This window comes from Cetorhinus maximus, chromosome 9 (assembly GCF_964194155.1).
Source record: "Cetorhinus maximus chromosome 9, sCetMax3.hap1.1, whole genome shotgun sequence".
NCBI lineage: Eukaryota > Metazoa > Chordata > Chondrichthyes > Lamniformes > Cetorhinidae > Cetorhinus > Cetorhinus maximus.
The window spans coordinates 11,175,790-11,196,257 of record NC_135887.1 but is presented as its reverse complement, the minus strand read 5'-3'; the positions used below and the strand labels follow the sequence as shown (position 1 = coordinate 11,196,257).

Genomic DNA, 20,468 nt, shown 5'->3' with positions numbered 1-20,468 from the left:
AATACTTACTCTGAAATTTTCTGAGGTTAATCAGGCCATGGTCTCTCAATATTCTGTGGAGAGAGTGAAATTCTCTTGTCACTTATTTTCTAAGTTACTGGTAGAATCAAATCACTTCTAGATTAACAGTGTCATTGGTTTTAACAATAGAAGTGCCCTGCTTTTTACATTTATAATTACGAGAAATAATACAGTAAAAATGGCATACACAAGGCCTCAAATGTGGGAAAATATAGATGTGGACACATGGTTTGCCACTTCATGGTGTACACTGGTATTCAAACACACACAACTACACTAATAACTTTCAGAAAATTGGCCTTTATAGAGATAAAATATTCTCCAGCTGTCGTGGTGCGCCATAGGGTGGAAGTGCACAGATTCTCCCAGCTGTACCACAGGTGCTGTGTACAGGTCATTTATTTTACTGTGGTGCTTGTGGGGGAGGGGAGTTTGAACATAAAATGGATAACCTATTCCATAGTTACTACCGAAAGTAATATCATGCAATACTCCAAACTGAATCCCATGAATTTCATGCACAATATGATTTGCTGCTTGAGAAATATAATTTTGCACAATAGTCTCTGGAAATCGATTTACATTACTTTTAAATGTTATGGAGCAGTACATTATTATTAAAATCAATGACTCCATGTAACTGTGTGTTAATCTAGAAGCTCTGGAAATGTCCTTTTCTGAGCACACCAGAGGAAGAGTTCAGGAATTATAGTGCATTGGTTTCTCAATGAGTAGCAGTAAAAAGCATGGTGCAGCCATAGATAGAACAATACATTGGTACATCACATTTGGACAGTGCTGAGGCATTCCTTCAAATAGCTCCCTACATTACATGTCAGAAATACTTCATTTGCTGTGAAGCAGTTTGTAATATCCTGAGGTCAGAAAAGGCACAATGTAAGTTCATTCTCCCTTTCTAACTGGTCCACTCTTAAGCAACAACTTGCATTTATGTGACATCTTCAGCATTGTAAATATGGTAAGGTGCTTCAGAAAAGGATGTTGAACAGTGGTCAAAGATTCCAGGTGGTTGCAAAAGCTAAACTCTTGATCTTGGTAATTGATGGGTGGATGGCAAAATACAGATGTGAGGCTGGATTGCTCCTCACAAAGGAGAAAGACAAAAAATAATCAGGAGGTTACTCTCTTGGCTGAGAAATAGCACAAATTATGGAACTGGAATTTATGGGGTGGGGGGTGAGAAATATAAAAGTTAGTTGCAGCACAACCTGTTTTGTCCAGTTTGGTAAATAGATTGACACCAGTTGCGCAACAATTCAAGTTTTTAAAAAATGTCAACTGAGATTTAAATGCAGACAACAAAAGGAGATGCTGTAACATCAATTTCAGGTTGTCAGCACTGTAAAGTCTACTCTAGCTGTCACAGACAAGAAATCAGTTTTACAGCTTGTTATTTTTCTGTCTAGACCGTTTAATTCTAAGTCCAAGGAGCTATCTTTTAGTTTCCATTAAAGATGCCCAGTGGCGTTGGTGTATAATGGGCCAAAACTGCGGTGGAGTGGCAATCACTGTTGGATTTCCACTCTGCTCCTTTTTGCCTACCTTAGCCTGGAGTTGCACATTTCTCACCTGGACTTCCGACCCGGGCCTACTGAGAAATGTTCAGCACAGCTGCTCCTGGAGGCCTTCAGTGCAGTGCAGGATCGTCGGGAGAAGTGAACCTGCACCCCCTTTTCATGGCACTAGCTGACTAAGCTGGTAAGTTTAAATGTCCCAGCCACTGAAAGGTGAGAAGGTAAGTGTGTAAGGTAAGCGGGTAAGGATGGGGGATAGCGGTGGTTGGGTCAGGAGGGTAGTCGGATGGTCAGGGGGAGTAGTCGGGTGGTCTGGTCTCCGACTTTAAACTGGAGGTATGGAGGGTTTCAGACATAGGGCCCAATGGAAATTGAAACTTCCTGGGCAATTCCCGTGCACTTCTGAGGGGTCCTCCAGCGCATCTTCCAGGCTATCTCCTGGGTATGACCCCCTAGGGAATGGAAGATTTGGGCCAATAAAGATCATGGCCATACCACCACAGTTCTGGCAAACTATCAATACATGGTTAGTCATGGATACATTTCTGGAAAATCACACCCAGCAAGACTTCTCTATGTGTATTTTATAAGGTACTATAATATTTCCACTTTTAAAATGCAATGTTATCATTACGTTAGCACTACAGACATGTGTAGTCTCATGGGCCAGTACACAGCACAATAAACCTTGTAATGCAACACAAACAATTTCAAGCTTAATATCACTGATAAATGGAGGAAGGTGAAATAGCAACAAGGTAAAAACAAACAGGAAAGCAGATTCATTTCGAATTTTGGGGGGGGATTTGAAAATGATTTTGGAAAAATAACTGAAAAAAAAACTCCCAGTGTATGAAAGGTCAAATGAAGTCAGTAGGAACTCACTTTTTTCTTCGTTGTCTCTCTTTTAATCTGGAATGATAGATGTCAACCACTGCGAGTTTCAAAGCTGTTCAAACAAATTGCAAAAATATAAAAATGATGCATGGGTTTACTTAAGCACACAGCAGCATCTAATCACTAGATTAAAAAATAAAGCACTGAACTTCAAAATAAAATCCAAGCAAAGAAAAAAAAAGTGAAAGGCTCTTTTTAAGCAGTTTCTTGTGAGACATCTTTGGGTAAATCCATTTCAATATGTTCCAGCAATGAGGGAGTCACAAGCAGGTGCATTACATTGATAGTATTTGGAGTGCATTACAATGAGAGGAAAATAAGACATTGACTGATGGATAAATGGCTCTGACGCAAAGAAATGTTGCCCTTCTTATAATTCCTCAGTAACCAGAAACATTTTGTTTGCAATACAGGCTGTTTGCTGAGTTAAATCCAACACTAACATGAAAGATTTCTGGAATAATTTACACAAAAATGGCCAATTTACAATAGCATATTACCACAACAAACAGGAGAATTAGAAAATTTTATTTGCATGAAGGAAGAAACATCAAGCATACAGTTACCTTTTGATGGGGTTTACAAAGCTAACAAAAGGTGCTTTTGGCAATCAAAAAACTTACCATGCAAAATATCAGAGTCATCTTCTACAAAATCAATATCCCTCAAGTCCCATTCTGCGTAATTGTCAAATTCCTGTACAAGAAATATGCATCAATTTCAATATAGCTCACATACTTTTTCTTAGATTTTTGCAAACAAAAGTGCAATGTGAAAAGTAGAGGAGCAATTGCTGCAATATTCATGGGCAGGTTGCCGGTCAGCTGACGAGTAAATATACGACAAGGTAAACCCACTAATTCCATGATCCACAGGGACCTGTGCTCAATGCTGTCACCTTGACTCTCCAAAATCGCCCCAGTAACAACATGAGGGGGTGACAAATTTACCCTAATTACTATTCCAAAACCAAAGATATTGGCACACTTTAGCACCACGGTGCAAACATTATAACTAGGCACCACCATATTGCAATATGCCACACTGCATCCAAATGCAATTCATGGGCAGTGGGGGGGAGAGAAGAGAGACGGAGAACACAAAACATGATCAGCTTGGGCAAGACATAATCCAAATAAAAGATGCACATAATAGACAAGTCTATCAGCCAACTAGCTATTTTCAATTGAACAAGCCCTCTCTAATTAACTTTCAGCTATTCTAAAATGATTATTTGGACTGCATGAGTACCATGGATACCAATTGTCAACACCACTGAAAGCTTTTTTACTTGCAGGACTAAAGTAAATATTTAGTGATTGTGCAGAATAAGCCATTTGTACAATGATCTTACAGAAAATTACATATTACGTGGACTTTACAGCACAAACAGACCATTTGGCCCAACTTTTCTACGTTGGTGTTTATGCTTTTTTATTTATTCATTCAGGGTGTGGGCCTCACTGTTAAGACCAGCATTTATTTCTTATCCCTAACTGAGCATGAGAAGGTGGGATGGAGGCAACTGAATACCTCCCTAAGCCATTTCAGAAGGCAGTGGGTCTGCAGTCATATCAACCAGACCAGGAAAGAACCGAAGGAACATTAGTAAATCAGTTAAGATTCTAATGACAATCCAGTAGTTTCACAAATCAACATTGCTGATACTAGTTTTTTATCCCAAATTTATTTAATTAACTGAATTTAAATTCCCCAACTGTCACAGTGGGATCTGAATTCACCTCTCCTGATTATTAATCCAGGTCTCTGGACTACTAGCCCAGTAACATAACTGCTAACTAACATAACCAGTAACTAAGCCAACTTGGTGCTTCGTGCTTCATACATATCACCTCCCAAGCTATTCTAATCCTATCAGTATACCCTTCTATTCCTATTTCTCTCAAGTACTTACAGTTTCCCATTAAATGCATCTATTCTATTTGCCTCAACTACTCCATATGGTAACAAGTTCCACATTCCAAACAGTCTCTGCGTTTAGTTCTTGTTTCTTATTATTTATAAATGGTTACATTTGTTCTACTCTTTTAACATTGATTTGTGAATTTATTTTACGATCCAAGTAAGATAGACAACTTACTTCAACAAAGTCTGCTCGTGCTGGCATGTATCCTGCCATATCCCTTGATACTGCAGAATCAAACGCTGGTCTGGGTGGATCATCACAAGCTGTGATTGATTGGGGAAACAACTGCAAGATTTATTTTATGGTAGTGGAGTTTCATTTCAAATAGAAAACCAAAAACTCTCAATGCAAGAAAATGGGCCATAAGATTCTCTTCCCACCCACAGAAATCCAAGCAGGGCTTTTTGATGGAAGGTTTACACCTGAAACATTAACCCGGTTTTCCCTTTCAAATGTTGATTGACCTTCTGCACATTCCTAGCATTTTGTCTTTTATTTCAGATTTGCTTACTTTTTATTTTAACAAAAGCTGCATCAGAAGTAGTTTGGCTAAGACCTATTTTGGTACAAGATTAAGAGATCTTTGATAGTTATAAGAAATATGTACTAGCCTCCAGTGGCTATTACTTCTTTGAAGACAAATGCTTCAATGCATGATATTCACAGATTAACAGTCAGTAGCAACAGGCTATTCAAGTTGGTGGGCATCACAGTCAAGCCTGATCAAGTCAACAGCTGACATTCCCCCAGGATCAAGAAGCTCGATAAACTTGCCCCTTTCAATAACCCAGAACACCAAAGCCGACTGCAGTATTCCTACTGGCTCCAGGAAGAGGACAACAGCTCAACAGATACTGAGGGTCAAGCCTGAGATCTTCCTGGTCTACATAGCTCAATTACTCATGGGATAAGCTTAATGAGCCATCAGAGGAGATCCATAAGCCTTTTCAAAGGCCAACTGCAATTCAGTCACTGGGGACATTGTCTTCCAGTTAGGTTTTTACCCAATACTTCTAGAATTTCAACGTTAACGAATACTCACATCTAAACGTGATTGCCGTATCAAGGTCTTTGGTTTCTTCAGACCGCTTCAAACTCAGTAAAGTGGAAGAAAACAGTGGATTGTTAACGAAATGTTTCATATAGTGTTTCTCGCAATCTTCCTTGGATTTTGTACGCATCTGGTTGGCTACATCTTGCCTTCAAAAGAGAGTTTTTTAAAATGGTGGTTAACAGGTGTATTGTTCATTTCTCTAGTACATAACTAACTAATAAACTGAGTTACTGGCCAAATGCGCACTCCCGACCTAGCCAGACATAAATAAACATGCGATGACGTCGGGCGAGCGTCCCAATGTCATCGTGTACTCCTGCAATATTTTGCTCAGTAGGCATGCTGCTCCTGTGCCCCCGCAGACAATTAAAAGGCCTATTAAAGCCATTAAAAAGGTAATTAATTTCAAATTTACACTGCCCATCTAACCTAACAGTTGGAGAGCATGCCAAATTGCCAAGCGGCCTTTGCACTTTTTAGCAAATCTCATCCATGGGTGGGTTGAGGTTTCCTAAAGCAAATAATAAAAATTTATCACTTGAATTTAAAAACATGTTCCTGCTCATGTGACAGTGTCACATGAGGGGACAAGTTTTATGACATTTTTATTTTTCTTAAAACAGCACTTCATCTCCCTGAGGCAGCTCCATGCCTCAAGGAGACTGAAGCGCTGTTTCGTGCGCATGCGTGAAATTCCCGCTCGCACTCCTCCTCCTGTCCACACAGGCAGTACTGAGCGCTGCCGCTCGCGTTCCACACTGTGCGGGCCTTAATTGCGTAAAATCATGCTGCGGTGCCAATCGTGGGCTGCTGTTGGCTTCCCTACTGCCCCCGCTGAGCACCCCCACCAAGGGTAAAATTCTGCCCTAGGAAATATTTGTTCCAGTGAATTGGGCGAATGGAAGGATGTGACAGAGGCAGGTGAACAGATAGTGTTGACTTTTGTAACAAAAAAGTTCATGAGCTCCATGAACTTGTTATTGGGGGTGAGGGTGCAGGATGCATGGGTTTAGGTGAAGGTCAACTCCCTTCCCATCACACAAAAGTTTCAACTTCTGGACAAAAACATTATAACCCAGCCATTTCATAACAAGGATAACTGCCCAGTAGCTACCAGACATGCATATAAACTAAAAAAAAAAAATCAATGAACAAAAGCCTTGAATCCAATCAATTCCAGTGTGTTCAACAGTAAATCTATTATTTACACTAGACACTATTGCCATTTTAATCAGTTATAAGCACTGATTTGGCATTAACCGTTAATTGTATTCTTCAGTCACATTTAGTATACTGAACTTCTTGTGGTTATTATATATATTTTCAAATGCTTTATCTGAATGCGAACTTCCTTGTAAATTTAGCTGTTTGAAGGCTGGGCAGAGTGCAGGTCCTACAGAGCAATAGTACTTAATCAGTTACAGGTCACATATTATCCAGCTATGGGACCTATTAAAGTGGAGGGCTGAGAATTACTGAATCCTGCAACTGCTCAAATAGGATATGTTATGGATGCTTTAAATAAAATATGTGTTATGTACAACATCTTAGTTCTAGTATCTACATGACCAAGAATTCTGTATGCGTGCACTATAAACTTAAATATATCCTCCAGGAATTTGGAGTTTTCTTTCCAGCAAACTACATCGCAGGCGAGAATAAGCTTTAACAGGTGTCTCAACAAGAATGGCCGATGAATAAAAAAAGTGTTATTATGGGCAGTCTGTGTGGAGATATTTACACCTTACTATTATAAACAACACATTCTATTTACTGCATTATTAGGTATTGAATGATTAAAAATGTGTAATGGGGTACTTTTGGCGGCGGCGGCTGGGGGGGGGGGGGGGGGGGGAGGAGAGAGAGAGAGAGAGAGAGAGAGAGAGAGAGAGAGAAGGGGGGTGTGGGAAGAGGTAACTTCAGGAGAAAAATTAGTGTGTGCATAAAAGCAGGGCTTTTCATTTTTATAGTGACCGTTTCAAAACATATCTTTTATATTGACCAATAGCAATCAAATTGGTGTCTTTCTTCTCTTCCCGTCCCCACACACCCCCTTCCCCCCACCAAAACCACATATGGCAGGTACTTGACACAAAACTTGTTTATTTTCTATTTAATGCAGACAAATTAGTTATAAAAAATCTGTCAACCCAAGATGGAATTTTAAATTCACAGCATCTGGATTAAAGTCAATAAAGAAAATATTTATTTCAATCTTTAAATAACTTACCTTTAAAATACTGTTACTTTGTATTTATGCTGTCACTATTGCTTTACAATGTACTAGCTTCACTAAACAGATCACACCTAAATTTCAGAATGGAATTAGACTAGCAAGGAGGTGAAGATCCAAACTGAAAATTGTACATTTAGGTTATCAGTTAGTCTTTTCCTTTTTGGTTTATTTTTGCGGTCAATGCAAGATGCCATGATGTGGAAAAGAATATGCGATCTTTTAGGTACAGAGTTCAAATAAAGCACGCCAGACATGGAATAAAATATTATCTACTCTGCCACAGCAATTAATATTAATCATAACCTTAGAAGAGCCTTTATCAGCATGAATTATTCATCTCATCTGCCATTTAATGTTATGTCCCCTCAGAGGATAACTGCTGATTGGTACTAAATTTTGGACCATTTTGAGTTGTGACTCATCCAGGAGGGAACTAGGTTGAGCCCACCCAAACTTTATTTTACAACAGCAAACATTGAAGACATTCACATAATCAGTAAGAGGTGTAAAAATACTGTTTTAGTATTGGAAACACACACTCTTTACTCGAATAATGATCAGAATGTGGAACACACTTCTACAAAAAAAGTTGAGGTAAATAGAATAGATGCATTTAAGGGAAAACTAGATGAGTACAAGATGGAGAAGGAATAGGATATGTTGACAGGATGAGATGAAATAAGGTAGGAAGAGGCTCATCTGGGGCATGGACCAGTTGTGGCAAATGCTGCCGTGTTGTACATTTTACAGAACATAGTAAACCACTAAACCAGAACCACTACTAAATATTTCTAAAGTTGTTCAATAAAATATTTCACTTGATGATTATAATATACCAAACATGGCCTCTTCCTCATATATGTTGCAATAAGTTCTTAAAGGCCTCAATAAATATGACAATTGTATTAAAGTCTCAACTACCTTTGCTTTCTTATTATAGTTCATAGCAAATTTGAACTTTAGACACCAGAAGTCTGCTAAGTGTTTGATGGACCTGCTAAAATGGTTATTTTAGTGCTATGGGAATGTATTGTTCCTGTCAGGCAATTTGCCAGTAATCTTCTCCAAACCATCTTGGCAGAGAATTCAGAAGTCCATTGTCTTAAAGGGTCAGTGTGTGAAGAATAGGCAAGATAGGGATTGAACCCAGGAGTTCAACCTAAGGCATTGATTAGGGCAATAGAGATGTTGTGGTTGATAGTCTCAAAGAGATTGAGAAAAGTTAATGCATCAAGTCCTTAGCACAAAGACTGTGGCTGTGACTTTGTTTAGAGCGGTTTCCTTGCTATGGGGGAAATGGAATCCTGATTGAAGGGTTCAACTAAATTGTGGGAGGGATCAGCATGCATTTGGGAGGTAGCAACATAGTTCTCTGGAGAGGAATGGAGGAGTCGAAATGAGGCCGTAGATTGCAAGGACAGAGGAGGCAAGGGTATTTTTTTTTTCCCAGAAGCAAGTGCTAAATGCAGCTTTGCTAGAAAGGCGGCAATCTGAAAACTATAAAACCAGCTAGTCTGGAGGTCAGAAGTTGAGTGGGAGTCAAGGGAGCAGGAGGTGGATTGCATAGACTGGGCTGAACTTAGAGAGAGCATTGTGGGTGAGTTTGGGGGAAGATGCAAGAAGAATAAAAGAGAAACAGGGCTTAGTGGGGAGGATGTTTCATTTGTTGGGCAAGGAATGTTGGGGAAGGAAACAGTTAACTCAAAAGGAGTTCAATTGGTAATTATCAATTAACTAGCTAAGTACCATTTAAATGTATGAAAGAGAAAACGGTGAGGCAAGTTCTCTGTAGAGTTTTATGGACCAAAAATAAAACTGTCGGAAGAAGCCAGTCTTAGTCTTTATCTTTATTTCAAGCAAGTATGTTGACTATATCAGTGGTGGCAGAGGATGGTTCCTGCTTTTAAGTAAAAGATAGGAAACTAAGCTTTCTTCAGCCAAAAGACTATATGGAGTTAACTTTGAGAAGAGTGGTTTGGATTAACTTTGGAGAATGGCTGAATCAAAATTTAGAGTTTTGGGGTGTGATTACCCACTGATTATTTTGAGAATAAACCCTATGAGCAATGGAAGAATTAAGTAAATATGTGGATACTGGTTACATCCTTGCCGAAGAAAAAACAAGAATGGCCTTGGCACTTTTGTTACCATACAAAGGAAAATAAGGTGCAAAGTATTTTTGGAGTTGGGGGCCTGAGCATTTGAACACAGATGAATGCTTGGAAGCATTATTAGGTTTTATGGATAAGATCTATCAGAAGGATAACTTATGAAGTATGGTCAGATTTTGACAAATTTAGAAAGTTGGAGGATAGTTCCATCGAAGATTAAATAGAATTCAGTAAACTATATGCAAGATTGCAAAAGTTCCATCTAGAAATTCCCCAACTAGTGCTGGCATTTATGTTACTTGACAAAAACAGAAATACCTAGAAAAACTCAGCAGGTCTGGCAGCATCGGCAGAGAAGAGTAAAGTTGACGTTTCGAGTCCTCATGACCCTTCAACAGAACTAAATAGAAATAGGAAAGGGGTGAAATATAAGCTGGTTTAAGGGAGAGGGGGGTTGTTGGGACAGGCAAGCAGTGATAGGTGGAGATAACCAAAAGATGTCACAGACAAAAGAACAAAGAGGTGTTGAAGGTGGTGATATTATCTAAAAGAACGTGCTAGTTAAGACTGGAGAGCAGGACAAGCAAGGTAGCTCTAGTGGGGGTGGGGTGAAATAAACCATGGGTGGAATACATTTAAAAATAATGGAAATAGGTGGGAAAAGAAAAATCTATGTAAATTATTGGAAAAAAACAAAAGGGAGGGGGAAGAAACGGAAAGGGGGTGGGGATGGAGGAGGGAGTTCACTGTGACATCTTTTGGTTATCTCCTCCTATCACTGCTTTCTTGTCCCAACAACCCCCCCCTTAAACCAGCTTATATTTCACCCCTTTCCTATTTCTACTTAGTTCTGTTGAAGGGTCATGAGGACTCGAAACGTCAACTTTGCTCTTCTCCGCCGATGCTGCCAGACCTGCTGAGTTTTTCCAGGTATTTCTGTTTTTGTTTTCGATTTCCAGCATCCGCAGTTTTTGTTTTTATTTAAGTTACTTGACTGTGCCAAGGAATTGAATATGGACAGACTTCTAGTTTTGACGAGAGTTAAATTGGCGGAAAAGACACATTGCCAGAACAGATGTCAGAATCGCAAAAAAATTCCTTGGAAAACACTCCTTTCTGGCAGCGTTCACGGCGCAGATGGGTCATTTGGCGGTAAGGCAGAAAATGGAGGATACAATGTTAATGGGATGGTGAGATCATCTAGAAACAGGGAGCAGGCATCAGTATGAAAGGAGAATTATAACTGGAAACTATGAGGACAGAACCATCTTTGACAGTTATGGCAGGAGAAAAGAATTGGGGGAAATTACAACAAAAGGATGAACCCCAGAAATGCCTAGGGTATGGTCAATCTGTGTTTTAGATGCGATTCCAAATACTATTATGCAATGAACTGTCCTAAATGATATTATGTGTTTGAAATTAAACATGAGACAGAAGACTCGGAAGAAGATGGAGATATTGACTAAAGACAGGTATTAGTTACAAGAAGTTTCAGCCCAGTGATGAATGTCTTGGTTGCAGAGTCCTTCAACTGTGCGGTGCTAGATACTGGATGCACATCCACAGTCTGTGGAATAGACTGGTTAAAATGCTACCTGGACTCCTTAAATGACAAAGTTGGAATAAGGAATTTGAGAGTTCCACCAGCTTTGGATTTGGAGATGATAATACCCTAAAATCTTTAAAAAGGGTAGTGATTCCCTGTAAGATAGCTGGAGTCAATCATTTCATTAGTACAGACAGTGTCTAGCGAAATACCATTACCCTGTTGAGCAGGCCATCAATGATAAAAGCACAAATGAAGCTGGACATGGAGAACGACAAGGCTATTGTATTTGGAATACTTGTGGGTTTACAATTTACACAATCTGGACACTATTTTACTTCTTTAAAGAAACCTAACTTTTCTACTAAGGAGATTAAAGAAGTGTTATCAGCCTCAGGGGATAGGAATTTAGAAGACAAAAAGCTAATTGTGTTAAAATTGCATCAGCAGTTTGCCCACCCTTCTTTGCAAAGATTAAAAATTTTGCTAAGGAGTGGAGAGTACACTAAACTTTATGGAGGAGATAAGCGATAGATGTGATACGTAAGAAATACAGAAGGACACTGTTGCGGTCCATAGTGAGTCTACCCTTAGCGAGGGATTTCAATGAAGTTGTAGTGATGGATTTAAAGGTGTGGGATGAAGAAAAGAACATTTTTTATTTTACATTCCATAGATTTGGCCATAAGGTTTAGCTAGTTGACAATCATACACAGCAATGAAAAGAAAATAATTGTGGATCTGGTAATGGAAAAGTGGATAGGGACTGGATTGAGACCACTGGCAAAATTCCTCACTGATAATGCAGGGAATTTGCTAACTATGAGTTTCGGGATATGTGCTAAAACATGAATATAATTATGAATACAGCAGCAGAAAGCCATTTTAGTAACAGTGTGAGAAAGAAATCACCCAGTGATAGATGAGGTGCTTCGTAAAATATTGACAGACCAAGCTGTAAATTAACATCAGCTCTCGCATAGGCTGTCCATGCCAAGAGTTTACTGCAGATAATTGGGGGCTATAGTCCATATCAGTTGGTTTTTGGTAGAAACCCAAAAATTCCTTCAGTCCTGAGGGAACTTCAATTATCTCTATCTTTTTCTGAGCACTTAAATGCACTACATGTGGGTAGAAGAGAGTTTCTTAAAGAATTCAGCGAGCTCTAAGACACAATGTATGACCATCAGAAACTATTTTTAATCAGGGAGACGTGGCATACTACAAAAGAGGACTTAATGAGTGGAAAGGCCCGGGAAAGATTATAGATAAAGATGGTAAAACAGTCATTTTACAGCATGGGAACCAGATTTTTCGGGTACACTCAGACGATTACAAATTTGCAGGTCTGGAAAGGGTTGAGAGAAGGGATGAGGAACTATGTACTTCTCGTACCCATATGTTGCATGATTGTGAGGACCAGTTGCTGAGATTGAGGGTATCTGAAGATGGACACAGTAATTTGGATGAACAAGATGAGGCCATTTGTCCCAGGGGACAACTGCCAAAAGCTGGCACTAAAGTTAAATACTTGCCAGAAAGGGCCAGTCAATGGAGGGATACAACGATTGTAGGTAGAGCAGGGAAGGCTACAGGAAAATATAAAAACTAGTTTAATATATAAGAGAAAGTGCAGGAGGTTAGGCCTATGGACTGGGAACATGAAGTACAAAAATGGAAGGCACAGAAATATAGCGTCAGTTCAGACAGCGGGTCTGGGAGTGAACGTGCCTCTAGGAAGAGGTCACGAACAGTTGAAAGAACATCTATAAATAGAGGGAGATCAAGCAGTAACAGTCTGGAAGGTGAGAGAAGGCAGGATAGAGGACATAGTTTAAGGTCAAGGAATATGGCACAGACTAGTAATGCTACAAGGAGCAGGAGCCCTTATGATCGAGAAGTCTTATTAGCTTCGAACAAATTAGGCGAAACAGCAAGAATTACATAATTGGAAAGAATTTGGGGTATGCACAGGTGCTGGATAGGGGACAACCAGTTCCATCTCATAGATGGATATGCACGGAAAAGGTGCTTCCTGATGGGATTTATAAAATTAAAGCCAGGCTAGTGGCACGAGGTTTTGAAGAAAAATTGGGTGACTGGGATACAAGAACAGATTCACCTACAGCAGGAAAAGTTACTCTGAAGATCATCTTGGCTGTTAGCTACAAATGCTTGGGAATGCAAGTAAATTGATATTAAAGCTGCCTTTTTGCAGGGACACCAACTTCAAAAGGGAAGTTTTTCTCTGCCCACTGAAAGAGGCGCAAACGCAGAAGTACACTCTGCAAGCTAAATAAATAAGTACACTGTTTAAATTATGCCTCCAGAGTTTGGTATTTCTCAACGAGGTCAGTTTTGTTAAAGTTGGGCTGTCTTCAGTTGGAAACAGGCCTGGTAATGTTTTATTGGCACCATGGAGGGAAACTTGCTGGCATCTTTGCATGTAGATGATTTTTTTGTGGGGTGGTAGTAGCAGCAAATTTGAAACGGTTGTCATTAATGGACTCAGAACGGAATTTAAAATTAAAAGTCAGGCTTCTGGTGCATTTAAATACATTGGATTGGAAATCAGGCAGAGCAGATTTCATCATTTTACATCAGCAATCCTACTTAGAGCATGTCAATCCCATTGCAATTAGTCTTGGTAGGGCCTCCCAGAAAGATACAGCGGCTTCTGAAACGGTAAAAGAGGAACTCAGAAGTCTAATTGGGCAACTCAATTGGCAAGGCAAACAATCAAGGTTGGACATCAGTTTTGCCGCTTTGGAACTGAGCACTAAAATGAATGATCCCGAGGCTGAAGAAATCATTCCAGCAAACAAAACACTGATCCATTTTTAATTTTGTCAATGTGTTTTGAGTGCTCTTAGAAAAATGAAACTGTGCTTAGTGACGTGTCTTATGCAAATCTGTTGTCAATTTTCGAGTGTGGGAGGATTTATAATATTTCTGGTGGGATGACTAAAGGTAAATGTTGCCCTTTGGCATGGGAAGTGAAAGAAAACAGTTGTAAAAAGTACATTTGGCAGCAGAGAGTCTCACTCTTGTTGAGGTGGTAGATATGGCCCTCTTCATATTAAAGATGCTGGCAGAAATTTTAAATGGAGAAGGGTATTCAGGAATGGTACCTATCAAATGGCTTATAGACAATAAGACACTTTGGGGAAAATGTTCACTCTACAAACTGCATTATGAAGTGAGATTGCGAATTGACATTGCAAGCTTAAAACAGACGTTGGAGAATAAGGAGATTGCCAAGATCAAATGGATTGATAGCAATTACCAATTGTCCAACTGCTTCATGAAAAGATGAGCGAACTCCAAAGTGTTATTGGAAATCCTCTAAGAGGGACAAAAAGAGGAACATTTGTGTGGGCATTTCTTTAAAAAATGTATAGAAGGAGGAAATAAGGTGCAATTATTGAATGGAAAAATGTATTGATGATTGTGTTATGGAAAAGAAGATCCATTTTTTTGAATATATAATATATAAAGAGAAGACAAGTTCTCTGTAGAGTTTTGTGGACCAAAATAAAGCTCTGTTGGAAGAAGCCAATCTTAGTCTTTAACTTTATTTCAAGCAGGTATTGGGACTTTATCAAGGAAATGGGAGCAGAGAACAGCAAAGGTAGCTGAATGCTTCTAACTCAGTAACAAAAAAGGCTATGTGCTCTGTATAAGGACCACTGTGAAGTGAACACAAATTTTAGCAGAGAATATATCTTTAAAGCTCGCTGGAAAGAGAAAATAAATATTTGCATTACAAGCAAAAAATTAGTTATATTACCAGTTTCCAAAACCACAGTCCATCACAGCCTCAAGCAATGCCATTTCCTCCTGAGCTGTCCAGTTTGGATCCAAAATGGGAAAATCAGATGTCTGCATACAGTTTATGGAAAGAAAAAGAAAATTCTATTTACAACCATCACCATTTGTCTAATTAATTCCAATGCTTTTAAGTAGAGGAACTGAATTTCTTTTTTAAAAACTTGTGGAACTTTAGCATGTCACAGTTGACTGAACTGGAAGAACTGAAGGGCCAGGTAATATAATCATTTTCATTCTTTGAACTAAAATTTCTACCACAAATTGTACATTGTTCAATAAACTTGGCATAACATATTTTGAGTGTATGGGGAAAATATAGAAACATTCTGAAGCATATAGATTACTTGGTATTCACTTCCTAATATAACTTAAAACCCAAGATTGGTGTATCCTTATTATTTCTTGTCTTCTAGCCTACTTGTCAACTCAGTTGCTGCAGCTGCATGATGAATTTTTACCTGTCCGTTAGGTATGACAGCTAAGTGATATCTCTCTAACCCTTAATCCATATCCAATATTATGCTTGGCTTTAATATTAGATAAATTATAAACTAGTTAAAATGACAAATACACCATACTCAATTGTATAAGCAGAATTATTTATCCACAAGAAATATTATTAAGGAGTGATCAGAACTTTACTTACAAAAGAAATTCTGTACCTAGGTATTGGGAGCTGAATAAAGGAGAATTTTAAAAATCTCTGTACTCACCATTATTTCATAACTATGGTCACTTTGATGCTTCTTGTACTCAAACCCTCTAGTAAAGCACTACAAACAGAAGAACAAAGAATTTTAAAATACTATTCTTCCCCTTAAATTTCTTAAAATATTGTTCTATTGTGATTTTTATCAACCAATTATACCAAAGTTTATTTTATGAATATTTCTTTAAAAAATGACCTTTTTTTCTTCTTATCTCCAAACAGTGCCATTTGTGGCTAATCTTCCAAATTAATGCCTAATTCCCCATCCTTTACAATGTTTTTCAATACAAAGCAGTTGTGAATTCTAAGACTTAATGCTGTGTCATCATGTCACTTAACTTGACCAGCCAGATAAATACTGTGGCCACAAGGGCTGGTCAGAGGCTGGGAATTCTGCAGTGAGTAACTAACCTCCTGACTCCCCAAAGCCTCTCTGCCATCTTACAAGACATAAGTCAGAAGTGTGAAGTTTTCTCTCCACTTGCCTGGATGAGTGCAGCTCACTACCCAGGACAAAGCAGCCCACTAGATCAGCACCTTAAGCATTCACTCCCTCCACCACAGGAACGTAGTGGTAACAGTGTGGAAGGTATACAAGATGTGCTGCAGCAACTCGCCAATGCTTCTTTGATGGCACTTCCTAAACCACAAACTCTACAGACACACCGGAACACCATCACCTCCAAGTTCCTCTTAAAGACATACCTCATCTTGACCTGGTACTACATCACTACTCCTTTACTGTCAGTAGGTCAAAATCCTGCAACTCCCTCCCTAACAGCACTGTGGTTGTTTACTGTATCCACACCAGATGGATTGCAGCGGTTCAAGGCTCACCATCTTGAAATTAGGGATGGGCAACGAATGCTGGCCTTGACAGCAAAGCTCACATCCCATGAAAGGAAAAAACACAATCTTGAGATTGCCAGCAAGTACTTCAGTAAAATTCAAACATAAAATATGACATCAAAAAGGAGGCAAAGCTTAGTTTTCAAGTTTAGGCATCAAACTACAGCAGAATCACAAAACAGAAACAAGCTCAAATGACTATTTATAAGCTTTAACAACAATGATTTTTCTGATTTTTAATTTTTTTTCTTTGTGATGATCACTTTTGGATTATGTTCAACTTGAAGGAAGCGCTCCTTAAGTCTTTTCTACCATCATTTATTATTGCAAAATTGCTTCTTTTACTCAGTGTGGAGCTACAGGGGAGGTGGTGAGGATTTGGGATATCAAACTTGAGATTTGGCTGACTTGGCATGAAGGCGGCTGAGTTAGGGATTGGAAAATGCTGACTTTCTTAGTTGGAAGACTCAGCTGAGAATCAGGCCGAACCTGTTGAAAAGGGGAACAGAAGAGGAAAGAGGCCTTCCAAAGCCACATTGGCCCACTTCAAAATGGTTGGATGATCATGATCAAACCACCACTCCACCACCCCCCTCCCACTACTTTTATTATTGCACCACAAAAATATACATGAACAGAGTTAATTGCCAACATGAGAAAAATGGAGAATGGGAAAAAAGGACAAGTCGCACGAACACAGCCCAGACACTTTTCATATTGTGGGATGTCTTTTTCCTGGTATCATTCAATTAGTTTTTCTATATTTCTCAAAATCATAACTACTTATATTATTTTGCACAACAATGTTCATGCATAAGGCTATTGCTAATACTTATCATCAAACATTGCAACTGAAGGATGTGAAATGTAAGCAAGAAAGGGAAACATGTTTCCTGCAGTCTCATACAAACTCAAGTTTGTAGCAGTGTACCTGTAAACATATAAGCAGTGGAGGAGGTCCACAGTCTGCACACTTTATGTAGGGTTCCATCAGGTAAGAAGAGCATCCACGACATGGTGGTTGATCAAAGGGGTCACCTAAAATAAAATCGGATCAAGACGATTCAGCAATTGTCATATTTAAATACTATAACTTGTCACAAGTCATATTGATTTGAAAAGTTAACTGTTTCTCTCCACAGATGCTGCCAGACCTGAGTTTTTCCAGCACTTTCTGTTTTTCTTTCAGATCTCCAGCATCCGCAGTATTTTTGCTTTTAGAGAAAAAAAAAACACCCAGCAGCGCGAGTGTAGGCTTGGCTTTCTACACTTAGTTTTGTGTCTGGAAAGAGCACTCTGAGCTGTATAATACGAGGCTGGAGTACAGGTGGTTACAAGCCTGTCAGTGATAGCAGCAGTTTGAATGAGACGATTTCAAAGCATAGACAAAGAAGCATATATATAGGCCTCACGTTACAACATAAAGATCCAAACTATTTTTTTAAACTATAAAACATATTAGTATTAATATGACAATCGGATTAACAACAACATTAATATGTACACACTTTATTAATACACAAATTCTTATTATCTACATTCTTGAGTTTCTGATCTGGAAATGGGACATTACAGGAAAAATACAGTTTATGGACAGAAAATGCTAGAAATACTCAGCAGGTCAGACCATCAGAGAGAGAGAAACAAAATTAACTTTTCAGTTTGATTACCTGTCATCAGAAATGGAAAAAGATACAGATGCAATAGGTTAGCAAGTATAGAGGCAGGGAAATGGGGGCAGGAAGGGGAAAGAACAGGATGGTCTGTTAAAGGGCGGAAGGCAGAAATTATTAAATGACAAAACGTCATCTGTTTTGTCATTTAATTGATCCTTTATTCCATCCTATAACACTTACCTCCTCTTATTTCACCCTTCATTCCCTGCCCCTGTACTTTCTTAAAACCTGTTACTTCTGTAACTTTTTCTAGTTCTGACGAAATGTCATCAACATGAAACGCTGTTTTTCTTTCCATAAACATTGCCTGACCTGTTGAGTATTTCCAGCACTATTTTTTTATTTCAGATTTCTAGCATCTGCAGTATTTTGCCTTTGTACAACTTCCCTGTTTTAATTTCATTACTTGAGACTATGTGGTATAATGGAAAATTAGGTGCTGTTTAAAAACTTGGAGGAAAACGACAGGACTTTAAAAAGGTTCTTTGAACACTTGCAGCATTAGCTTTCAGAATGTCCACTTACTTTCAAAAAATTTTCATATAGCTGGCTTTCTAGCAGGCGATGAAGAAAATTTGAAGGCAAAAGTTATAGGCCACTTATTTGTTTACAAGCAAAAGCAACATATGGTTTTGTGGCTGGATAATAAAAGGTACATTTAAAAATATGGCAGGGAAGAAGAAATACAAAAGGACATGGCACCAATTTGCAGTGAGGGGTTTTTAATTACTTTTCCCTTTTTATATTATCTTTTCATGCCTCAGCAACCCCTCCTGGTGTAATAAATGTTTTCCCAGCTGTAAAGACTGAATGGTGCTCTGACTGCATGATGGGATACTGCAAATCACCATCATCCTTCAACATCCAAATTCCCTTTTGGTAGGATGAGGAGGGTGTTAAGGAATGGCCTGCCTTCCCTCATAATTATCTCATGGAGGAAAAGTACTGCAGCTGTTGGAAATAAAAAAAGGCAAAAATTTTGGAAACCATAAATATCCCCCCACAGCTGCTGAAAGGCCCACTGGATTTGCAGATTTTTTTCTGCTTTTGTGTTTCATTAAATTTATTTCATAATAACACTTGCAAAAATGGGATAAAGTTTATTACAGAGAGAAGGAAAGAAAAAGGGTGGGTAGTAGTGGAGCAGGCGGAGTCTTGCAGGCATAAATATTTGCATAGAATTTACATGGAAAAAAGGCCAAGTAATTCCATGTAAAAACAAAGTAAATTTACAGGGAGAAAAATCTGATCAGTTTGCAAAACTAAACATAAAATGACAGTGCTTAAATTCTCTAATCCCACATTTCATCCAATGGCATCTGAAGGATAAAATTTGACTTAAAGATGCTGCTCTGTAGTAACTTGTACCCCATGCAGCATTGTGAATCTGATTAGAATGTGTTCCTTAACTACTTACATTCGCCCATCCCTTTTTGTGGGGAGGAGAGGGATATGTGGGGGAGAGGGATATGGGGGGGGGGGGGAGAGGAGAGGGATATGGGGGGGGGGGGGGAGGAGAGGGATATGGGGGGGGGGAAAAGAGGGATATGGGGGGGGGGAGAGGAGAGGGATATGGGGGGGGGGAGAGGAGAGGGATATGGGGGGGGGGAGAGGAGAGGGAAATGGGGGGGGGGAGAGGAGAGGGATATGGGGGGGGAGAGGAGAGGGATATGGGGGGGGGGAGAGGAGAGGGATATGGGGGGGGGGGGAGAGGAGAGGGATATGGGGGGGGGAGAGGAGAGGGATATGGGGGGGGGAGAGGAGAGGGATATGGGGGGGGGGGAGGAGAGGGATATGGGGGGGGGAGGAGAGGGATATGGGGGGGGAGGAGAGGGATATGGGGGGAGGAGAGGGATATGGGGGGGGGGGGAGGGATGATGGGGGGGAGGATGATGGGGGGAGGGATGATGGGGAGAGGGATATGGGGGGAAGGAGGGGGGGGAGGGAGATGGGGGGGAGGGATGATGGGGGGGAGGGATGATGGGGGGAGGGATGGGGGGGGAGAGGGATGAGGGGGGAGAGGGATGGGGGGAAGGAAGGGGGAGAGGGATGGGGGGGAGGAGGGGGGGGGAA

General features: G+C 39.7%; 1 protein-coding gene across 4 annotated transcripts in view; it reads right to left on the bottom strand.

The window, feature by feature from the left end:
• Positions 1-18,182, bottom strand: part of tada2a (transcriptional adaptor 2A) — a 38,582-nt gene extending 20,400 nt beyond the window's left edge. For 3 of the 4 annotated variants that reach the window (XR_013577490.1, XM_078548031.1, XM_078548030.1), the window contains exons 1-8: positions 17,651-18,182; positions 15,875-15,934; positions 15,121-15,212; positions 5,423-5,580; positions 4,555-4,643; positions 3,077-3,149; positions 2,442-2,505; positions 10-53 (exon numbers count right to left, since the gene is read on the bottom strand). Coding sequence is in view for 3 of the 4 variants with exons in the window: in XM_078548031.1 (XP_078404157.1) it covers positions 10-53; positions 2,442-2,505; positions 3,077-3,149; positions 4,555-4,643; positions 5,423-5,580; positions 15,121-15,212; positions 15,875-15,934; positions 17,651-17,710 (640 nt within the window). In the remaining variant the exon portion in view is untranslated. The remainder of the gene's footprint in view (positions 1-9; positions 54-2,441; positions 2,506-3,076; positions 3,150-4,554; positions 4,644-5,422; positions 5,581-15,120; positions 15,213-15,874; positions 15,935-17,650) is intronic. The other variant, XM_078548032.1, reaches the window with a different exon arrangement.
• Between the last annotated feature and the right edge of the window lie 2,286 nt (positions 18,183-20,468).